This window comes from Kryptolebias marmoratus, linkage group LG23, assembly GCF_001649575.2.
Source record: "Kryptolebias marmoratus isolate JLee-2015 linkage group LG23, ASM164957v2, whole genome shotgun sequence".
Classification (NCBI taxonomy): Eukaryota; Metazoa; Chordata; class Actinopteri; order Cyprinodontiformes; family Rivulidae; genus Kryptolebias; species Kryptolebias marmoratus.
The window spans coordinates 11,096,311-11,119,659 of NC_051452.1; the positions used below are offsets into that span (position 1 = coordinate 11,096,311).

The following is a 23,349-nucleotide window of genomic DNA, read 5'->3' on the forward strand; positions in this document are numbered from 1 at the left end:
GTTACGTCGTAACAGGTACATATATATTGCTGCACTAAAATGCAGCAGATCTCATTTATGAAAGTTCAGTTAAATGTCACTTTGAAATAAAGCTTGAAAAAGGTAAGAAATTAGATTATTTTTTCATATTTTTCAGAGACTAACTGACAACGTACGTAATTGGGGTATATCGTGATATATATTGTTATCGTTATATAAAATTATCCATATCGTGATATAGGATTTTTTTCCATATCGCCCAGCACTACCTGCATATTTCTTCACAAGACTTTTTAGCCGTAGCGGCTGGTTGCTATAAAATATGTTTGTTGCAAATGTAACGAAGCTTATCTCTGATGAGTCTTTGTGGATGAAGCACATTAGTAGGGAAAAATGTGGCCAATCTTTGACATTAATAGGAACTAACCAGTTGCGCAGGCCAGTCTGGCACACATGGCTTACCTCAGACAGTTACAGTATATTAAAATATGCAGCCACATTACGTAGCATTCTGCTCTTGCATTACTTAATGAGATTCTTGATGAGCTTCTCTCCCTGCTTATCAGTGGCACTGAGATGACCGTCTAAGTAGACCATGTCTCTTTAGATATGAGGATTTAATAAAAAAGAATAACTTGTGATAAAAAGACGTGATCCCTCAAATTGCACATTTGCACTTGCAGCAATTCTTTTGACTATCTTTACTTAATGTCTACTCAGTACCAGCTCGTTTTTGGTTTCTGCCGCTGCTCTACGGTCTTTGTTTCCTCTCCCAACCTAAGTGGCAGCCTCGCCCCTGCCCCTCGAAATGAGAAAGGCTGTTCTCAGGGGGGCAAGCTATGCTCTGACAGCTACAGAGAGGGTGGGAGCCTGCTGCTGAGGATGGAGTGAAACTCCTTGTGCAGAGTGTTAATCTGTTGCCTGCTAGCACCATATGATGCCGTGCCAGACTGGATGACTGGTATTCACCTCAGGGCAGTGGTTAAAGCAGCGAAGTGTTTTAGGCGTTTGCTCAAAAACAAAGAAATTAAAGCATTTTTTAATGGGAATCCTTGCACCCATTTAACGTCTCAGCTGAATGAAGTAATTAGTGAGGGTGCATCAGTCAGCTCAGTCTGTCGGGGGTCATCAGGCTTCAGGTTAATCCTCATCGACCCCTGTGCAGCTGCATGAAGGGTTTCTGCACACAGCCTAGGACAGAGCAGGACTTTCTTCAGCGGTTTGCAGAAACGCTTGAAAGATGTAGGATATTTAGGAGATCCTAGTCAATAGTCCCGTATTGATCCATCAAGTTATCAATACATGCTAGTCAAATTGAAGGTGTAGGTGGATGGAATTATAAATACCTGGCAAGATATTTAAATGTTTATACAAATGCTAAGAATTGTTGTTAGGATGCCTTGCTTATGCAGCAGCCGGGTCCGGGGTCATGCATTGTGTCCAACTCCTCTCGTTATCCACACTGAGCAGACACTGAATCTGTTCTCATTTACATTTCTGACATGTGGAGCTCCAGCACAAGGAGTGAATCCAAGGCCGCTCGGCTGCATCATTTCCATCTGTTACAGTGCGTGTCTTTTGTCTTGGTCTCCCCCACAATGACCCTTAACTCTAATTGGTGTCACAAGACAGTGTCACAGTGCAGTGTCCCCTGACTGGTCACACACTCTGAACAAAACTTTCTGTGTTTGCCTGTGTGTGTACACGCCACTGTCTTCGCATTGAGCTACCTCACTACTCAAGTGATAGCAAGATCAGATGGGAAGGCACTCTCCTGCCATGCCACATTTACTGTTGTTGTGTTGCTAAAGCAGGAAAGGATAAATACAAATCTTTTCATTCAGGACTTTTATCTTCACAGCTTGAATCTCACAAGCTGCATTGCTACCTTGGAAAATCTGGCAAATTATAATTAGACATATCTTTTATTTACATCCCCAGTTTACAGCTTTTGTGCAGCTGGCTCATTTGTGCTTTCCCACCCTTGCGATTGTTGCTGAACTGTTAATTCATGCTAAAGAATGCCCATCCTGTGCATCTTTAATCCTTCAAACTGCTGCACTGTGATCAATAGATCACTCACATCAACTGGCCTCTTGTTTCAGAATTTTTTTCCCCCCAGCTTTTCTGTGCTCGCTCTCCCCATCCAGACTTGATTCTCGTCTCATTGCGCCGTCATCCTTCTCCTCTCTGCTTCCTCATCATCTTTGCCTGCAACACTTCCATCCTCGCTTCTCCAGGCAGGCAGCGTGTGAGAATTGGGTCAGTGTGCTGGATGCAGCAGCAGAAAAAAAAAAGAGGGTTAGAGTCGAGAGGGGCAGGGACAAGGCTCGGGTCTGTGTGTCACGTGCTGTTGCGTACTGTGGATTAATCACTTCTTTTCCCCAGATTTATCTGATGCATGTTGGAGAAGCTGGAAAAAGAGGCGCATGTGTCTGCGTGTGTGTGTGTGTAAGCAAGCATGGAAACAGATTTGTAAACTTCTCAAGATGCACATACTCTGCAAGTCTGCACCTAATCACTCTGCTAGTTCTAATGTCACCTCAGATCTCCCTGTGGTCCTTGGTGATGGTCGGGGTCATCCATCCCATAATACCACATCTCCTCCCTCACCTCAAACACACAAACCCTGTCACCTGTGACTTAAAAAAAAAAAAACATCTCGTGGCATCCAGCAGGTCTGTCTTTCTCACACATTGTGATCCAACAATGCGAAAAAAAGTTAGTTTTGCACCTTAATACTGGAAGTCGTGTTGAACATTTGCTATAATTTACATTTAAACTTTTTTGTTCTTGTGAACTAATGGTTAAGTTCATATTCTCCAAGCTACTCGTATCACCAGCTTTGTTTAAGAGCAGACCTGCTTATCACCTTTTTTGTGCTGAGTGAGATTTCTCCCTAACAGTAACAATGGAGCTCTCACAGAAGCAGACTTTTTGTTTTAGGGTAATTTTGCTTTTCTTTTCTTTTCTTTTTTTAGTTGATATCTCTGGCTCTTAGGACTCTTAAGTCTTTCGGTGGTTTATTGCTGAGCTGGAGAAAAGACAGCAGCGCATCTGGCTGCGGTTAAGAGAATCTGTGATGGAGGGAGTGGAGATGGAGGCCAGAGAGGCCCTGAGTGATAACTTGGTGCCTCAGATAACCCACTCCACAACAACACCTAGCTGGCTGCTTCAGGAGGCCTCCAAGGGCCCAACTGCGGGTCTCCTCTGGGGCCTGAGGTTTGCTTCCTGGGTTGAGTATTAGCAGTCAATAATGCCCCTTTTACACGGACCCTAATGGTCCCGGCTCCACTCTACTTGGCTCGCTTTGCGAGCGTTTACATCAACATTTTTTCGCACTCTGTCCCTACTTTAGAGTAGGGCCAGCCCTGCTTCGTGGGTGGCGCAAGTTTAGCTCCTGTTCACTCATTGGCCGTGGGTGTGACCAGATGCAAGCATAAAGAGTGAACAGTAGGAATATAAACAACAGCATTAGCTGACCCTGCAACGTTTATGCCGTCTGTCCCCCAGCTGAAGGCGCTGTAAAGCCTGAAATCTCTGGCGGATAACAGCTGTCCTACTCCGCACAACAATCGCGGCATCCAGAGCATTTCTTCCACTGTGCCTCTCCTCCTGAAGTCTCAGGAGAATCCCCATAAGTTTAAAAAACAGCAACAACACAGGGCCAACGTTGTCCATAGCGCTTTCGTTGTTTACACAACTTGCGCTAAGTTTCGGTAGCACACCCCTCCGCACCGTGGCCGCGCCCCCTGCAACACGAGGAGGCGTTCCGACCAAACTGGCCAGTGTAAACGCAATGCATTCATTATCGAGCAGAGCCGAGTAGAGCGGAGTAGAGCCAGACTTCTGAATTAGGGTCCGTGTGAAAGAGGCATAACAGGACAATTTCTGAAACAATTAGTGTTCCTCAGGTCACAGAAAAGAATTATTTTAAATCTATTAAGACATTTCCTACTTCCTGTGACGTCTGAATTTACTAAAGTTTTTGAAACTGATTGAATAATGCCCACAAATAAAAGTGATCAGTATTTATTAGTTTTCAAAATAATAGTCGTAGCATTTCTATAGTTATAGGTCATTTCAAAAACTCTGTACTATAGAGACTTTATGAAAACCTAAACTTTTTTAGGGTTTACTTTTTCAACTCGGCTCACATGCCTCAGTCACCTTCATTTAGATTGTTTATTTTTTTGTGTGAGAATAACTAATATAAGCAATGCTTAACATTGTTTTGTTGCTGATGGTCCATTATCTCAAACTGTTTGGGATTTTGTTTAAAATGCCAATTTTATAAAATGACAAAACCAAAAACACTAATGTACTATTTTGGATGGGGATAATTTAGGTCAGTCAAAGTTAATTTGAAAGATGAGTATTTGATATTTCGTGGTAATACTACATTTGAATAAAAAATACTTTTTTCTTTTATTTGAGACATACACCAACTTTAAGGCCTTACTAATTGGTGATTGGATTACCAGCTTTGAAATCTCTAAATTTATAGATTAATTTCCTACAAAAATATAATAATTGTTCATAGCTTATGCTGTATGGCTTCAACTTTAAAGCAACCAACATGGTATTTATTTCAAGGACAATAAATAAATGAGGAAGGAGAATAAGAGTTCACAATTGATCTCGACTATAAACCAGCCCCTCTCGTCATTTATTGTGCTAATAAAGTGCAACCTCCCTGATGTTTGGCATCTCTGCAGATTGGATAACTGTCCCAGATGTAAGGAAATAGTTGGGTTTATGTGACAATAGATATTTCCAGCTCAAGAACACACTGCACATTTTTCTAAGAACAAGCCCTCTCAAACATTTCAGCTAGGCCGTTGCAGTTCTGCTCCTATCTGTCAAGGTAATGCAAATAATTATATTTATCGGCTTTGATTTATTAGCATCCAGCAAGCATGATTAATTGCTTTCCTAACCATTTAGGACAGATTCAGACTACAAGATTAGACATAGAGGTCAACTGATATGAGTCTGCGGCTGTTGCCGATCTTTAGAAATCACTGCAGCTGATGGTCAATATGAAACACCAATATTTATTTATTGTTTGTGGTCAATATGTATTTTTCATTTAGCACAATCTAACAAGAATTGCTTAACTTAAATAAACCTATTTAGTGACCCTTAATCTGGTTGTAGCAGCTGCTCCTGCATCCTCATTTTCCTATTTGGTAATTGATTAAGTATGCAGGCATGGCAGACTGCAGTTTTTTTTGTTTGTTTTTTTTAAGTGACCACTATCAGCCGAGTAATAGGTATAAATATCTCTAATTAGAAGCCTTATTTTTCAGACAAATATTAGAGGTCATATATCTGAGGTGACTCATTGGTCACCAGGCAGCCATCATGTGTGAACCCTTCCAGGATGTGATTTGCGAGCCTTACAGTCATGTTCCTGACTCCAGGAAAATATCTGACACAACTGTATGAGATTCACATTTCATAATATACTGTTGCTCAATGTTCTTCCCATTCGCTGTGCAGTTTGTATAAGAACCAGATAAAGGGATTCATCTGGCTATCTATCCATCTGGAAAAATGGGTTAATAGTTGCGTAACTATTCAAACAAAATCAGAGAAATATGCATTCGATTGACATTTTAATAATGATTTTTTTTTACAGCATGTTGGGTTTATATTAACTTATATTAACGGACAGTTGCAGTACACATGAAGCATCAACATGATAAGTTTCTTGGTTGCACTGACCTGTTAGCCCAGGAAAGTGCCATCTTAACCAGTGGAATGCACTGGTTAAGATGGCAGTGTTGGTAATGTCGAGGCGTTCCTGCAAATGGAAACAGTTCACAGCGTAGTACAGATGCTCCAACGCTGCAGGGCTATCCACGAGAAGAAGGGGAATGCCCATGTGGGTCAGCTCCCAAAAATGTCCTCTGCTCTGCTTTATCTCCTAAAGAGGCCTCTATTTCGGTCCTTTGTTTATGTAAGGAGTGGCAGTAGGGTGTTTGGACAGCACAGAAGTCTGGGAATGTTGCTCAGATGTGGTATGCACTGTTTATTAATCTGATTCGAGGTATTATTATTATTAAATAACACTTGATCTCAGCAACTGTTGCCATATAAAATATCAGCTGATTGCATGTAAATAACTTCTGTGTTCATTTGCTATTTATTAGGGTCAGGGTGACCAAATGTTTTTACTGTTGATCAGTATATTTTCTTGATTAGTGAACCTTTTTTTGTTTGGTTCACAATGCACTCCAAACCTTAAAGATGTTGAATTTAAAATAACATTAAATGTTTCTGGGGTTTCTTTAATAAAACAGTCTTTCATTTAACTAATTCAAATCTGTACCCAGCTGAGGTCAAAATACATTAAATACAATCTTGCACATTGGTTGAGGAGCAGCAATCACTCAAACTGCAGAGAAAAATCAATAGTAAAAACATTTGTTTTTACTATTGATTATGAAGGCTTGATTTATTGATTATATATATATATATATATATATATATATATATATATATATATCTCCAGCTTAGAGGGTTTGTAATTAGTTGAAAACAAACAGCCAAGATGTTGAAAGACGTCATGTTGGACACAGAGGACAAGACAAGTTTATTTGCAGTATATTGTCATACAGTTGTACACAAAACAATTCAAATTGCTTTAAACAGAAAGAAAAAATAAATTACATCAGAAGAAACAGATAAAAAAAAATACATAAAAAAATAAAAAGAAATGAACAATGAAATACAGAAAACTTTGAACATAATACCACTTATCAAGTGGGAGCAAATGTTCAGTTACTTTATTCTTTTCTACTAAGAGTGCAATGAATTCGCAACATAACGCAATCATGCCTGCTTCTTGTTTTCCACAGGGACGCCATGTCAAGACTGGACAGCTGGCTGCCATCAAAGTCATGGACGTCACAGAGGTAAGCCTGAACAATATTTTTGTTTTGTGCAATCATGTCTTTAATGGAAGCATTTGCAACTTGGCTCTTCAGACGCTGTAAAGGCATTAGGAATCTTTACCCCCCCCCCAGGACAGTTGGACAGTAAAAAGCACAGTTAATCCTTTTGTTGCATTTTGGTTGCATTTCAATATTACACAATTTTAATTATTGGGTTTTGTTTTTAGAACAACCCAGCTTTATTGAGTTTTATTAATTTATCTTGTATCAGAAAGGTTCGGCATTGAAAACAAACAAATCAATCTGCATGAAAACTGGTTGGATAATAACAAATTATGGCACTTCTTGTTGTGTAAATTTGTGGACGTCTAGGCTGATCTTTATCAACAGTTGGAAAATGGGGTGAATAAAGGGCGGTCCAAATAAAACTAAAAGCTAAAAATTAAAAGCACATTTAGTTTTATATGTTCTTTCATGTACATTTAATCTAAAACAAATCTGTATTCTGGATGAAGTTTGTCAGTTTTATATGCTCCATTTTTATTCCTTTACCACAACCAGCGACTTTTTTATCTTGGGATTTGGAACTTCCTTTTCCCCCTTTTCACCCATGCGTTGTGTGTCATATATTCCAAGCGTACCATGACACAGTAATCCACAGGAACTTGACAGAAGTTAGTAAGTCAGTCCCTGTGTCCTGACTTGTCTGTTGCCACTCCTCACACGAGCCATGAATCAGAAAACTGGCTCGACTGATTAGTTATACTGTGAAACAAAGTAAGCATTGCCCAACTGTTACCTGTACGGCGTGACAAAGCTGTAGGAGTGCCTTCATGGAATGTTGCAACTCATTGTCTTCGGAGCTTCTGTTAAATAAAGATCGTTTGAACACTAAAAGGTGCAAATGTATAATCTGATTTTTATCTGAAAAAGGTCAAAGGGTGCAAGTTACAGGAGGTTTTAGGCTGTTTTGTTGGAAATACTGCATCACTCTTAAAAATGTCCAAAGTAGTCGTGATTATAGTTGTTCAGTCTGTTGGTATTGAATCAACTTTAGAACTAGCTGATACTGGTTCTGTGCCTTTAAGACAGCAATGAGCTGCTGAAATTTCTAGACAGATGTCATAAAAATGACAGGCACCCTTTTTTATTACCCGTGCATTAAATCCTCATGTATTGACATGACTAATAACCAGGTGAAACTCACTTGCTAGCTGACGTCATACTTAATTTTTTTTATAAATTCGATTGTGGTGTTTGTTTGTTTTTTTTACCGGCATCTAACAGTATGTACATAAAAGATTTTTTTTTTTTTTTTTGATGCCATGCTCTTACCAAGTTTGGGGGCCGTGGTAGATTGGTGGTCAGTGCTCCAGGCTCATAATCCCGAGGCTGCGGGTTTGAGCCCAGGTCGCGTCAGGAAGGGCATCCGCCGCAAAACAATTGGCAAATCTTTTGTGCGAGTTCACTCAGAAGAAGAGAGCAGCAGAAAGAAAAACAACAATATTCAGTTACCAAGTTTCTTTTGTATTTAGAATCTCATTTGGTCAAAAACCTAAAATATTATTTACATTTTATGTGGATTAAGAAGTTAATTTAGCTCCCAACTCTAATCTAATCAGTATTGTGGTTAAGCTTTCCCATGATGCACTTTATCTCTTCTGGCTGTAGAGCTCATCCACCGGCTCACTGGTGTGTCCAGGGTCACACTGACCCATATTCTCATCCTCAAATCCAAACACTCCTACACGCCTCATCGTTGCTGTCGTACATCCCAAAACCCAGAAATTTATAGCTTTTTGGAAAGACACTTTGTTTACTGACAAGAATTTACTACCACTGATTAGACACTAGCTTTGTTATGTGGGAATATATATATTTTTGTACTCTACAGCTGCACAATATAATGAATATATATTTATTGACATGTCATAATTGCAATATTCAACCATAATATTGCAATGTCCTGTTTTTAAACACTGTTCAGCCTTAGTATTTGGTGTAACACCATAAATGTTATGTTGTCTGTATTTCCCAAGAGATATTTGCAGATTAGTTTACATTTGAATTCCTAAAAGGGTCCCCACATATCAAAAAATCCTATTTATTAAAATATTAAACTATATTTAACTAGTCTTCCTGAAATGTATTTGTAGTCTTAATGATTAAAATATGTGACCTAGTACCAAAAGATAAGTCCAATCTTCTGTGAGTGTTTTTGTACCCTGACATTGTTTCTCTCCATTATCCTCGGCCTGTCTGCCTTCTATCTTTCTCTCTGACACTCACACACAACGCCATACGGCTTTCTTTCTTCCCCACACCATGTGACTTGTGGCGGCGAGGCTCTCACAGTCGGGAGTGTGATAACTCAACAGCTGCGCAGCAGAGAGTGGGGTTAGATGGGGAGGGGGAGAGTCGGGAATGTGTATGCGCTCCACAAAAAAAAAAAAAAGGCTTACGTCAACTCGAAGCGAGTCGTGCAGCAGCAGTGTGGCCGCCTGCGCAGACAGTCAACTGCCATTTTGCTGTTGGTGATGCCCGCACGCAGTAAACTGTAGTATCCGCACACATTTTGCTGCACATTAGTTCGGCCCTGTTACAACTGGATTACCGCTTAATGAAAAGATTCAAAGACAACACTTTGCATTGTCCAGTTGTAAGGCTCTACAACCACCTTTCCCCCACCTTTTGTTTTTATATCCTTCTGTACTTTTCTATAAGAGTGGTCATGCAATCATAAAGCAAAGCACTCACAGGCTGATCTCTGCATGAGGTCAATTAGTTTGTCTCTGTTAATCACTGTCAAGTCGCTGTTGGGTGCAAGCAGGGAGTTTGCACTGCAGCTAGTTGTGACCTTTTTGTGAAGAGCTGATAGTGGACGTTTTTTTGCGCTAAAGGTCATTTCCCGTAGAGAATAAACGCGGCATGATTGTTGCATCTGCTCGCTGAATTAACTTTATCACTCAAACGCACCGAAGTCCCCGTTGCTTTCTTTGTATACTGCATCATTCCTGTTCTTTGTTTCATTTCATGCTGATTTATCACCCATTGGCATTAACTTTATTGTTATTTTTCAGGTAATATTTGAAGTCGGGATCTTTGGCTACCATTCCAGCTCTGTGCAGACCTAATTAAGATCCAATCAGATGGATGCTAATGTACTGTATATGTCTCGCAGATTTACCATCAATCCAGTTTGTTAAATTTAGAACGTGACTCAGTCATGCGTCGTGAATCCCCAAACAAAAGGATCATTTGTCCGTTGACAAAATGTCTGCACGGTTGAGCAACTTAGCCCTGCACTTATTATGCTAAAAAGCAAGTCTGCAGCAAAATTTCACCTGGGTGTCGTCTCATAGCTCGACATTCACCGTAAACCCCAGCTGCGACGGCAAATGAAATGAAACTGCGCCAGTTATTAGTAGATAATTAACGACAGATTTCCTCAGTGATTAAAAAAAAAAATGTTCCTGCACTAACAAACATCTTTTTTGTTTTTCTGTTTTTGCGTCCCTGTAGGATGAAGAGGAGGAAATTAAACTGGAGATTAATATGCTAAAGAAGTATTCCCACCACAGAAACATCGCCACGTATTACGGTGCTTTCATTAAAAAGAGCCCCCCAGGACACGATGACCAACTATGGGTAAGTCCTCAAATCCTGTTGAGAATTTAACGATGTGGTGGGGGGTGGGGGTATTCAGCTGGTGTGTTGCATTCTTTAGGTAATATATTCTCTTAAACTCTGTTCTTTTTCTTTCCTATTCCATACGTCTGTGATGTTTTGGTTTATTTACCTTCTCTGGTCCGACATACGGGACTTGTCCTCCGATGACTCTTGCCTGTTTTGCAGCTGGTGATGGAGTTCTGCGGCGCTGGTTCCATCACAGATCTGGTGAAGAACACTAAGGGGAACCAGTTGAAGGAAGACTGGATTGCCTACATCTCCAGAGAGATCCTCAGAGTGAGATTCTGTTGCTGATTGCAATAAGAGACGTGCTTATTGTTTGGTTTGTTTTGGCCGGATGTGATTTTTGTGCATCTCTGATCAGCTATTTCCAATTTCTGCAGGTCCTAACCTCACTGCAAGACCTATAATTAACTACAGAATTTATATATTTATAATTATTAACAATTTCACATTGTTCAGCTAGCTTATACAATAAAACATCCTCACCAAAGGCATCGTATTGCTTTTGGAATTATCCACTTTTTTTTTGGGGACCATAAAAAATGTAATTTTTAAGCGTTGACTGATGACAAGTCCAATCCAAGTTAATCAAGCTGAAAATAATCTGATTCCAGTCACCAACCAAGGAATCGGTTCAACCCTAATGGCAGTTATTATCTTTAAAGAAGACATCTATTTTTCATACATTGACAGGATAAAATTTTCTTTATATTTTGGTCTAGACACAAATTATTCTATTGCTAAAGCCCGCTTTTTAGAGTGTTTTCAGGTATTTTCTCTGGAACTTCTTTTATGGATGTCAGTGAGACACTGCACGACTCCTCTTCTCTAACATTAATAATTGTTGCTTAAATGGCCTCATTTTATATGAACTGTTTTTTTTATTTTGGCTTCTGTCATTTTGTTAAGTTATAAGAAAATTAGATTTTACTTCCTCTGTCTAGAATAAAAACATGTCAGCTTTTTTAATTACCTTTTACCCCCTGACATTTTTTTTTTTAAACGTCTGATGTTAATTAGCAAAAATAGCAAAGCGAAAACTATAGCAAGAAAAACTTAACATCCCATTTTTGTTCATAAAATGCAGCATATTGGAAAGTACTTCTTTACATGTAACCACTTTTTTATTAGAGCATGTCTTGTTTACTAAAGCAACACAATTTTTAGTGCAGTTGTTAGAAAGTATAAACATTTCATTTGTACAGGCAAAATAAACTCAACTAACAGAAATGTCATGTAAGACATTTATTTAAACACTTTGAACTCCTCTGTCTGCTGCGGCTTGAAAATTGGAGAATTACACCACAAAGTCTTCATTTCAAATTCTCGACCAGTTAGATTTTGGTGGTTAGTCATCAGACCACCGAATAATTGGACAGCCAGACACCATAACGCAACTCTGGGAACATTTTAGTATCGTACCGAAGGAACAAGGAGAGCCCAGTAAATTAGAGGATTCAATCTGTCCAGTTGGCAGCAGAACGTGTTTCAGTTTGCACTGATCTAAAAACATTTGCAGACCTACTTGTTGTACCTTTTATGTAATTATTAAATAGTATTATTTTATTCCCAGTGTTTAACACTGTTGCATAATGTTTATGTTTCCTTACGCTTATGCTGATTTGTTTTATTAGATTACTTTCAGGCTAAGTTTTTATTATCCTAACAATTTTATGCCTCCGCCTTCCTCAGGGTCTGTCACATTTACATGCCCACCACGTGATTCACCGCGACATCAAAGGCCAGAATGTCCTGCTGACCGAGAACGCTGAAGTTAAACTCGGTGAGCGACGTCACTCAGATTTATTGTTAATTTCCCGTGGTGTTGGGGGTCACGTGAGCGTTGACAGTCTCGGTCACAATGTGAGAAAAGTTCTTTAACGTTTTCACGGTATTCTCCACTATAATAATAAAAAGAAATCTTACGATTATCATAGAGGAACCTTTTTAGAAATCCCACACTTTTTTCTTCAGCTACTAAATGTGCCAATTTTTTTATTAACATGACAGAAATCGTAATCCTGCAGCTTCTACAGATAAATCAGCAATTATTATTATTATTTTCACATCTCCAAAATTATGTATAAGAAAGCCCAAAAACACATTCTCAACCCTTCATTTACTACTTGAGACTCATAAACATGCTAAGCATTTGTCACTCCACCTCTGTCCAGTGGACTTCGGCGTGAGTGCTCAGCTGGATCGGACCGTGGGAAGGAGAAACACCTTCATCGGCACTCCATATTGGATGGCTCCAGAGGTCATCGCTTGTGACGAGAACCCAGATGCTACATATGACTACAGAGTAAGATCCGAGCACTTGGAGGCCGATGTTGTTGTAAAACCTCGGGCTTCTTTGAGCTTTTGGGTTTGTTCACTAAGGTTGTTTCTGTGTTACAGAGCGATCTGTGGTCTTGTGGTATCACAGCGATTGAAATGGCTGAAGGAGCACCTCGTGAGTTTTTTATATTAACTTTATTTGCGCGCGCGTGTCGGTTCAGTGTCCGATCCAGACTGATTTTGTGATTCCTCCCGCAGCTCTTTGTGACATGCACCCCATGCGTGCGCTCTTCCTCATTCCAAGAAACCCCCCTCCGAGGCTCAAATCCAAAAAATGGTGAGTAGTACTCACAAACAATGTTTTCAATTCTCCTTTTTTTTTTCTCCTGGCACATTGAGTAAGTCTGTAAGTCTGTCTTTTATGTAAAGATTTTATGCGTACTCTTGTGCGTTCAGCTTTTTATCTCAGACCTGAGCCCAGGCAGCTACAGAGGCTTAAATCGAAGAGCTGAGCCTTCACCCTGTGCTTTGCTGCCGAGCTGAACATCTGTGCTACACCTGTTCTGGCAGAATGTTTTTTTTTTTTCTTTTTTTGGCAGACGTAATGCAGGAAAAAAAGCCAAACCTCTTAATTTTCTTCCTTTTTTTTGCGTTGAGGGTTTAGATGTATTCAGCTTTATTTAACTTTTCTTACAAGTGTTACAAGTGCAAATTATGGATTATTTTGCAGTTGTCATTTCAGTTTTGTGTGATTTAATCAGACTTCGATCAGCAGCAGGTGCAATAGATGATTTTATTGTGGATGAAAATGTTTTTACACTAAATATATAATGAAAGGAGCAGTGTTCCCTGTCCATGTGTGTACTTTATGATGAAAAAACAGGCTTCAAAGTGTTCAAGCATGAAAAAGAGGAATGTAATTTGGAATCAGTGTTGTTTACAGATGTCTTTGTTTTACTTGGTGTATGCAAACATGCAGTAGTTGTGTGTGGCTGAGGTCTGAGTCTATTTACTTATTTATGTTTTTTATATAATTCACGTTCGTTTTCACGCCTCTCTCATTTGATTTGCACAGGTCCAAGAAATTTTTTAGCTTCATAGAAAACTGCCTGGTGAAGAACTACACCCAGCGCCCGCCGACTGACCAGCTGCTGAAGCACCCCTTCATTCGGGACCAGCCCAACGAGAGGCAAGTCCGTATACAGCTCAAAGACCACATCGACCGGACCAAGAAAAAGAGAGGAGAGAAGGGTGCGTTTGTCGTTCTGTTTGTTGTTTTTTTTGTTACAGAAAAACGATTTAGAAATGTTGAGATCTAATGGATTATTTTAAGTTTGTGCCTGTGGTGAAGAATGTTTTGTTTTATTATCTATAGATGAGACGGAGTATGAGTACAGCGGCAGCGAAGATGAGGAAGAGGACCCCCCAGAGCAGGAAGGAGAGCCGAGGTTACAGTCCAGCAGCTTTATTGCATGTGTACCTCCTCATCTGAGGGCACTTTTGAATAAAATATTAACCTTTTTGTCTCGTTTCCTCCCATCAATCAGCTCTATCGTCAACGTGCCAGGTGAGTCAACTCTGCGCCGCGACTTCATCCGTCTGCAGCAGGAGAACAAGGAGCGGTCAGAGGCACTACGTCACCAGCAGCTCCTCCAGGAGCAGCAGCTCAGAGAGCAAGAGGAGTACAAGCGCCAACTGCTGGCCGAAAGGCAGAAACGCATCGAGCAACAGAAGGAGCAGAGGCGGCGGCTAGAAGAGGTAGAATGTTTGTTTTTTTTTTTAAATTTATTTAAAAAAAAAAAAGACTAGATATCAGACTCATCAAAATCTATTTGCTTTTGGAAATATTGACAATTCCCTTCTTTCAACTCCACAGCAACAGAGACGTGAACGGGAGATGAGGAGGCAACAAGAGCGCGAGCAGCGTCGCCGCGAGCAGGAGGAGAAGAGGCGCTTGGAGGAGATGGAGCGCAGACGTAAAGAGGAGGAGGAACGCCGGCGAGCCGAGGACGAGAAGAGAAGGAACGATCGCGAGCAGGTCGGGTTTTGAGTTGTTTTTATTTAAATTTGTATCAAATAAAAACTTCCGAATTAGAAAAATAAATAAATCCATCCATTATCTGCTGCTTGTTCTGGAGTCGGGTCGCCCCCGTGACTCTTCCAGGAGGATTCCAAGGAGTTCCCAGGCTAGCCGAGAGACATAGTCTCTCCAGTGTGTCCTGGGTCTCCCCTGCGGTCTCCTTCTAGTTGGACATGTCCGGAACACCAAAAACATCCAATAAATAATAAAAAATGTTTACACAAAACAAGACAATTTAATAGACTGCTTTTAGGAAGTCAGTTGAGTAGTTTGAAGGACAAATCTAAAAGGGAAAGCACATAAAATTAGACCGTTGATTTCTGGTTTTGATTTTTTATTTATTTTTTTTCTCGTCCTGACTGACAGGAGTACATCAGGCGTCAGCTGGAGGAGGAGCAGCGACACCTCGAGAAGCTGCAGGAGCAGCTACTCCGTGAACAGGCCATGCTGCTGGTCAGTGTCACACACGTGCACACAGTCGGAACTCCTCGTTAATATTTCCTCCCCCTCTTGCAGAAGCATCAAGTTGCATACAGTGTGTAATCAAAACAAACTCTGACAATGTCCATAAAAAGCAGGTTAAAATCAGCATGCACCAAAATTGATTGTAATCCTATTTTCCTTTCGATCTTTTCATGCAAATTAAAAAAAAATGCTTCTCAAATGGTTTAGTTTCTGTAAACTTTGTAGAATCCAATTCAAATCTGACCCACCTCCATCAATTAGTGCTAATTCATCTGCAGAGTGAAGGATTATGGGTACTCAACAAACACAAACAGGCTTGTGTACATTTTTTAGCCTTTAAAGTTGATGGGATATGTTGGCTAAATGTAGATGCTTGTGCAAGATTCAACACTTATTTACACTTCCTCAGAAAAATCTTTGAATTTTATCTTTTTGGTAACAACTGAGCAAACATAAGGAAGCAATAACGGCACTTTTCAACAACTAAGAGAACACCACACTAAAGATTTTTCCTCAGGTGGCTTCAATACGCTGTAAATGCTTTATGATCTGTTCGTCAAAGTAGCTCAGGGTCCAACCATGCAGCTCAACAACGTAAACATAAACAAACAAAAGTGAGAGATGGGACGTCAAAGTGTCCTGTGTACGGTCCTGGCTGAATTTAAACCTGTTTACTTGTGATGAGGTTGCAAAAGATGCATCCTACCTGTGAGCTGCTCACCAATTTTTTGATTTATTTCTTTTATTGGGCACTTATTTCTGTTGGTTTTTCAAGTATTGTGGTAATGACATTATCAAAAATGTTCATATATGCATCTTTAGGTCATCTTTTTTTGTTAAAAAAAAGTAATGTTTTCTTTGTTTGATCCATCAAGTTAATGTTGATGTCGGTCACCCTGATAATAAAAAATAAATGAAAATGCCTTAATGATCAAACAGAAAAGGTTATATTAAAAAAGAAACAAAAGACCATTTTCGGGTAATCGGTGCAGAAGTGTGAATGTGTTTTTACGTGAAACTTTAAACTACCTTTCAGACTTTGTATTCAGCTAGTTGGCAGCTTGTTTTTTTATGTTTTTAAACGTCTCACAACCATGAATCAACCGTACACTCTGCGACAGGAGTTCAAGTGGCGGGAGCTCGAAGAGCAGCGCAAAGCTGAGCGCCTCCATAAGCGACTGCAGCAGGAGCAGGCCTACCTGCTGTCGCTGCAGCATGAGTCCAAGCAGCAGCCTGGCGACAAGACAAGAGTCTCCTCAGACCAAAGCAAACCTCCAAAGACCTCCACCCTGCCCCCTGACAGAACCCACACCTCATCCCCGCAAGCTCAGGTTGTTGACTCTGCTGTCTCGGAGTCCTCCGAAGCCTCTCAGACTGTCCCTGCAGAGAGCACGAAATCCCAGACAGCAGTCCAAGAGAAGACTGACGAGACCAGCCAGATCTCACACTCCCCCACACCCAGTCCCTCTATGACCGAAACTCCCACTAACTCTAAAGCTCCCCAGGCAGAAAGCTTGGAGCCTGACAGGCCCACAGAGGCCATCAGTCACCCCCCTCAGCCTATCAGAGAGGTGAACCTCCTCCTCGGCTCTTGTCTGCCCTGCTGCCTGCTCTTCTCAGCTTCCTCTTGCTTGCCTTCACACCGTCTCTGTGTTCAGAATAATAGACCCAGTGCTTGACAGAAATAACTAGTTTTTCTTGCACCAGATCACCGGAGTTGTTTCCTTTTTAGAGCCAGGTGAAAAAACAAGAACCAGTCTCGTAGAAATTTTGTAGAAAATTGTTGTGTTACAGTTAAAACGGAGACTCAGTCGTTGCCTTTTTTTTAAAATCCATGTAAATGATGTAATCCTGTTCTTTAAGAAAACAAATGCATAACAAATATATTTTGGTGTTTAACAAGAGGGCCAATGCATGTGGATGACTGAGGCCCAAACTAACACACAGATCACCCAAGCAGTGTGTGCCCTCAGCAAAACCCTCTTTTGTCTCATTAACAATAGTCTTTCCCTTCAAATGTTAAAGATGTCATGTTTGTTCGGAAGAGTTTTGTCTACGTCTGTCTGTCCTAATGGCTGCTTCCAATTGGTTTCAAGCATGTTAATATCTTTCTGACCAGTTAAAATAAACCTGAAGGTGTCATAATATATGAATACACAAGTAGATGGGAACTCTTTTTATACAGAAGAAAGCTTAATTTGTCGTTTTAAAATAAACTAAAAACAAAACGTGGTTTTGAACATAGTTGTGGTTCCCTTCTGCTTGATATTTTTTTTGCCTCCTTTACGATTCCCTTATCCCAGGCCGACGAACGCTACCGCAAGAATATTTTGGGCTCCCCTCAAACCGCCCCTCCTCCCAAGCAGCCCCCTCTGCCTCCCCGTTCCTCCGAACCCTACTCTAACGGGGGGTCCTCGTCCGAGGCCTCTGCCATGCACCGACCCATGGAACCCCAGGTAACTCTTCTCTGCTCCTTCACCCTGTCCTCCTCCTCCTCCTCCTCCTCCTCCTCCATCTGTTATGTACTTACACGGTTCCCTCAGGGTCAGTTTTTGTTTGGCCGATTAATCATGACAGAATAAATGCCACCGAGTCTATTTATAGCTGGTAGAAATAAAGTTTACCTCCTGTATCTAAATCCCAAATCCCTGCTGTCGGAGTCAGCACAGCTGTTACCTTGAAATACCTCGTTTTCAGAGGCATTTCAGCCAGAAACCTCATGACTAATAAAGTATTGACTTTTGATAACAGGTAAGTTTTACAGTAACTGTATGCATAAAACTATCTTTAACCAGAGGATATGTTTGAGTTTCCTCTCTGTTACTCTTCTTACTGCTTACAAAGCCTTTGAGAGTACTCTGGCTGGCACAAGTTTGCCAGATGTGCAGCTTATCTCTAAATAAACAACATCTTAAAGTTTTGAAACTAAATTTCAAACTGAACTTCTTCACCGGGAATGTTCTTGAGGAATAGATGTTTTTACAAACTAGCTTCTGGAGCAGATACTGAATATTTCAACACTTAAAGCTGCTTTCCAAACAAGCCTTTACTTTAAACAGTAGCTCAGATATGAATGTTTACTGGTCTGCATCAGGTCAAAGGGCTAAATCACAGGCAGTCAGTCTAATAAACTGTAAGATATAATAATACTAAAGGTACTCATGCAAAGTATGAAATCTAACATAAAAAAGGTATCCTGAATGAAATCAAACGGTGCAGTTTGAAAGGGTTTACTCCAGTAGCATTTTTTAAATGCGGGTATGCACTCAATGTAAACAAAACACTCAGCTGAATCTGCTGAAAACAATGCAGAAAACAATGCAGAAGCTTGAGTCACATGATTGACCTACATTAGGCTGTGAAGGTAAACAAAAATGGCCGGCAGGTTAAAGGTTTGATCTATTTTCAGTCACTTTGGCTGTTTCCTTAGGTAAACGAACGCACTTGGTAGTTGGCATCCGGTCACAAATTTTACTTATAAATTTTAAATTTATGGGCACATCCGTCCATCCATTTTCTTCCGCTTATCCGGGAATGAGTCGTGGGGGCAGCAGCCTCAGCAGAGAGTCCCAGACTTCCCTCTCACCAGCCACTTGGGCCAGCTCCTCCTGGGGAACCCCAAGGCGTTCCCAGGCCAGCCGAGAAACAGTCCCTCCCGTGTGTCCTGGGTCTTCCCCTGGGTCTCCTCCCAGTGGGACGTGCCCGAAACACTTCACCAGGCAGGCGTCCAGGAAGCATCCTAACCAGATGCCCAAGCCATATCAACATTAACTATCAACAAGAAAAAAAAAAAAAGAAAAAAAAGTGTGCAGATTTTGTTTCTTTATTTATTTATTTTTTGGTCTGGTCTTTATGACTTTGCAATAAGTACCTTTTTAAATTGTTACCTTTATGGGCCGAAAACAAACACACAAAAACTGTCTTCAACCTCTAATCCTATTCTTAATATCCACATTACTTTAATGGTTTTATTGTTTTTATAAAGGCGTGGTCATGTTGTTGATACCTTCTGAGCTGAAATCCCCGAGGATGAGTTCCAGCTACACACATCAGTGTTTTGTGGCAGTCTGTCTGCTGGATGCACGTGTATCTATCAAAGCACATGTATGCACCAAGCCTCATGCGCCTTCCCTCATGTCTCACTGTGTTGTCTGCTTGTTTCACCCCCCTCCTCTCCCCTCCCCTCTTCCTCTCGTTTCTTCCTCGCTCCCTAAAAGGTCCAGTGGTCCCACCTGGCCGCTCTAAAGAGCAGCAACAGCGCCGCCCCCTCTCCTCCTCCGCCTCCTCCACCCGTGGTGTCTCGCTCCCAGTCCTTCAGCGAGTCCAGTGGTGTGGGCTCTAGCTTTGCGCAGCTCCACCTGCGTTCCCAGGACCCCCACCATCATCACGCGCGCCCCGATCCCCAACCCCAACTTCCCCTTCACCACCCCCAGTCTCAGACCCGGCTCGAACGCCAGGCCAGTTGCGAGGAGGTCCCCCCGAAGGTAAGGAGCTGGTGATGGCCACTCATTCCCACCCTGACCCTCCCCTCTGTCATCCACTCCCTTTTACGTCAGTCACTTCAATCCACCACCTCCGTCTGTGTCTGCCTCGCTCTGTTTATCCTCATATTAGTTCACAACAATGTGCTTTAATTGTGGTATCTTACAAGCATCTTTGAAAATTAGATGTTGATGATAGAGGTTCTGTCATCACCTGTAAGTCCAGCTTGGCAAAGGATTAAATGGGACTTTTTTTAAATTTTGATATTCAGAAGAAATAAAGAGCCTCTGTCCTCTTCATCCCATCACAGTAAAGGTGGTGTTTTTCTTGGTTTTCTTTGTTCCTTTGTGAATATTTCTGTCCAGTAACCTAGAGGATAGGGTCAGGTGGGGCTTGTATGCTGGTAAATATAGTATCTGCAGGTCAGAAGTTCACAAAAAACCTGCATTGACTAGAAAACTGACAGGTTTATTCGCAAGTCTTTATCCTGTCCTCATTCTTAAAAAGTTCAGCTTTTAGATTACAAGAAACTATTTCCAAATATGGTAACATTTAGTTTTTTTTTATGATGTAGATGTGTATTAACTACTTTATTCTTTGTGGGTGTCATTCTATTCAGATGATCCAAGTCCACTTTAAGGACCTTTTGAATCTGTCTCCACCAGGTACCGGTGAGGACGACGTCCAGGTCTCCCGTTTTGTTACGTCGAGAGTCACCCCTGCCATCACAACCCAGCAGCCAGAGAAACGCCGGCGGGTTAGTAACTGGTCTTGTTACACACGTTTATAAATGACATGTTTCCGTCAGGTATTTTGGTGATATCAGTACATATAATGTTAAAAAAGTTTTAGTTTTTGTACGTTAGTTTCTGTTATTTTGTTGAACTTGTCGTCACTCTGTCGCAGTAATGTGGAGCAGCGCCCCCTGTGGGACAGAGTGGAGAAGCTGCAGTCTCGGCCTGGCAGCGGCAGTTCCTCGGGCTCCAACTCCAGCTCCCAGGCCAGTCCTGCTGACCGCTTCAGGCCTCGTTGTGAGTCCCCTGGTACTGTACTCGGCTACATTCCACTAATTCCACCAAAATGACCTTTTTTTTTTTAAATATCAGTTTTGCTCAAAGACTTCTGTTTCTCTCATCTCTTTTTAGAACTTTGCGCTGCTCGTATTACAGCCAGTGACAAGTTTTAGACCACCTGGCCGAGTTGGTTCCTTCAGTAACGCAGTTTCCCTTTTTTTTGTTTCTGTAAAGCTTCCTCTAAATCTGAAGGATCGCCTTTCCAGCGGCCTGAAAACGTGCCCAAAAAACAAGACGAGAAGAACCTCCCCAGGCCCACCCGACCAGCTGTAAGTGCTCCGTTACTAAAGCTGCTTAGACTTGGGTGACGATGAACAGGTCCTGCCCCGTTTTTGTTGTTTTCCCACCATCCTCTGTTTTCTGCTACGCCTAATTATCCAACCACCTGGTGTCTGAAAACTTCAACTGCTCAGGGTGATGTGGTAAGCCTCCTAAATGAGATTACATTATCTCACCTCTGCTATGCTTGCACTTTTGCCCCACTCACTGCATTATATGATAACGGTGATAAAATGCTCTTTTTCTCATAGAAGATTTTCCTAAATCCTTTACCATCTGTTCTGTTTGTGTTTGCCTGCACAGTCCCTTGTTCTTACTGCTTGCACAAAAAGGGTTACACCCCTGTTGCAGCTTTCCTGAGCCTGGATTTGAATGTGGCCACATTTGAATGCAAACGCACTCCTCCCGTTTCTGCACTTGTCAGAATGGCTCCTAATCTCACCTGGCTTCACTGCTGGCCTATTTGTTCTGTCGAGCACGTCGAGCAAACGGGAAGGCCTCTCTGCTGCTCGCCGCTGACCTTACAAGACGGCAAGACGAGGGAAAACAAGAAAAGGGCGGGGTGATAACGAGACCGGGATGTAAAAACACGTTCGAGAGACAGAAAGTGATTTGCTAATGAGCTGATTACATGCTCCAAACAATGTGCTGCTTGAGCTCAACGCATCCTAGAGCCAAGATTAACGGTGAAAGCAGACATGATACTAAACTGACATTTTTAATTCAGCCCAGGGCGTTCTTTCTCTATAAACAATCTGTTTGAGTCAAAGTGAAGTAAATTGAACAGAGGAATGACCTGATTAGACCGCCGCACATTTAAATAAACAGAGAATTTGCTCCGAGGCTCCCCCTCAGTTTCAGTCTGCTGTGAAAGCTTGTTATGAACAGATTGACTTCTCTTTTAGTTTTAAACGTTGCATCGGACGCTGATGGGATTCGTGACATTTCAGGGCTTATGCAAACAAAGTTAACAAAAGTAAACTCGACTCTTTTTGCCCGTAGGACCTGACTGCTTTAGCCAAGGAGCTGCGCGCCGTGGACGACGTGCGGCCTCCTCACAAGGTGACGGACTACTCCTCGTCAAGCGAGGATTCGGGCACCACTGACGAGGAGGACGAGGAGGAGGTGGACCAGGAGGCGGGAGAGGAGTCCACCTCGGGAGCTGAAGACTCCAGAGCCGGGTAACTCTACCACACTCTAAGCTGTGTTAATACTAAAACTAAATTAGTGAGAAACTTTTCTGCTGCATGAATAAGTCTGTTTGCCCGTGGCTCCTGCAGGAAGCTGAGTAACGGAGAGACTGATTCTGCAAAGACAATGTTGATGGAAGACTCGGAGTGCGAACAAGCCATGACGCCCTCCAAGGATGGCACTCTGGTCATCAGACAGGTAAGACAGGAACAGTCATTTGTTGTACTTTATGTCAAGAGATATATCAGATCTTTTTGCGAACTATCCATTTAAAGCAGGGGCGTCAAACTCGTAACACAAGGCGGCCAAAGTTATAAACTTGGTCCGAGCCAAGGGCCGATGTCAATCAATATTTTTTTTTTTTTTAAACATAAATTAACCTGATTTTAGATGAAATATGTCAAATCATTCATATAAAAAACACCAATTACCTTTTCCCAGTTACATATTATATAGAATTTAGAAAAAAACATACTTTATTGTTCAAAGAAAAATAGATCAAACTTAAAAAGACACATCATAAGCATTCATTTCTTATGCCTCACTCTCTATTATAAGCTTTTAAATGAATTTTTCTTAATGAAACATTTCATCGCAATCCATTAAAACAGGAACAACAAAAACCCAAACACACAGCTACTAACATTTTAACTTTTAAATTTGATTAGAGCGAGTCTGCTTTAATGCAGATTGTCTTTTTCTGTATTTTCTTCTTGTTTCAATGTGATGTTGGGGGCCAGATAAAATGTTACTAAGGGCCTGATCTGGCCTGTGGGCCTGGAGTTTGACGCATGGGCTTTAAAGCAATAATCTGCTTTGATTTAGTTAGCAAAATGTAATTTTCCATGATTTTGTCACTTATTCTTCACTGTAATTTCCATTTTTCTGCATGTAATCATGACGTTTTATTAATGTTTCACCTTTC

General features: G+C 41.2%; 1 protein-coding gene across 7 annotated transcripts in view; it reads left to right on the forward strand.

Moving 5' to 3' along the window:
• Positions 1 to 23,349, forward strand: part of LOC108244147 (mitogen-activated protein kinase kinase kinase kinase 4) — a 31,708-nt gene that overhangs the window by 4,039 nt on the left and 4,320 nt on the right. For 3 of the 7 annotated variants that reach the window (XM_017430055.3, XM_017430056.3, XM_017430058.3), the window contains exons 3-22: positions 6,846 to 6,902; positions 10,404 to 10,529; positions 10,737 to 10,847; positions 12,267 to 12,357; positions 12,749 to 12,879; positions 12,975 to 13,029; positions 13,113 to 13,191; positions 13,930 to 14,105; positions 14,230 to 14,302; positions 14,402 to 14,612; positions 14,731 to 14,892; positions 15,301 to 15,387; positions 16,521 to 16,970; positions 17,703 to 17,855; positions 19,617 to 19,883; positions 20,547 to 20,638; positions 20,788 to 20,924; positions 21,129 to 21,223; positions 22,236 to 22,414; positions 22,514 to 22,622. In XM_017430055.3, coding sequence (XP_017285544.1) covers positions 6,846 to 6,902; positions 10,404 to 10,529; positions 10,737 to 10,847; positions 12,267 to 12,357; positions 12,749 to 12,879; positions 12,975 to 13,029; positions 13,113 to 13,191; positions 13,930 to 14,105; positions 14,230 to 14,302; positions 14,402 to 14,612; positions 14,731 to 14,892; positions 15,301 to 15,387; positions 16,521 to 16,970; positions 17,703 to 17,855; positions 19,617 to 19,883; positions 20,547 to 20,638; positions 20,788 to 20,924; positions 21,129 to 21,223; positions 22,236 to 22,414; positions 22,514 to 22,622 — 2,841 coding nt within the window. The remainder of the gene's footprint in view (positions 1 to 6,845; positions 6,903 to 10,403; positions 10,530 to 10,736; positions 10,848 to 12,266; positions 12,358 to 12,748; positions 12,880 to 12,974; positions 13,030 to 13,112; positions 13,192 to 13,929; positions 14,106 to 14,229; positions 14,303 to 14,401; positions 14,613 to 14,730; positions 14,893 to 15,300; positions 15,388 to 16,520; positions 16,971 to 17,702; positions 17,856 to 19,616; positions 19,884 to 20,546; positions 20,639 to 20,787; positions 20,925 to 21,128; positions 21,224 to 22,235; positions 22,415 to 22,513; positions 22,623 to 23,349) is intronic. The other 4 variants (XM_017430057.3, XM_017430059.3, XM_025009042.2 and 1 more) reach the window with 3 other exon arrangements.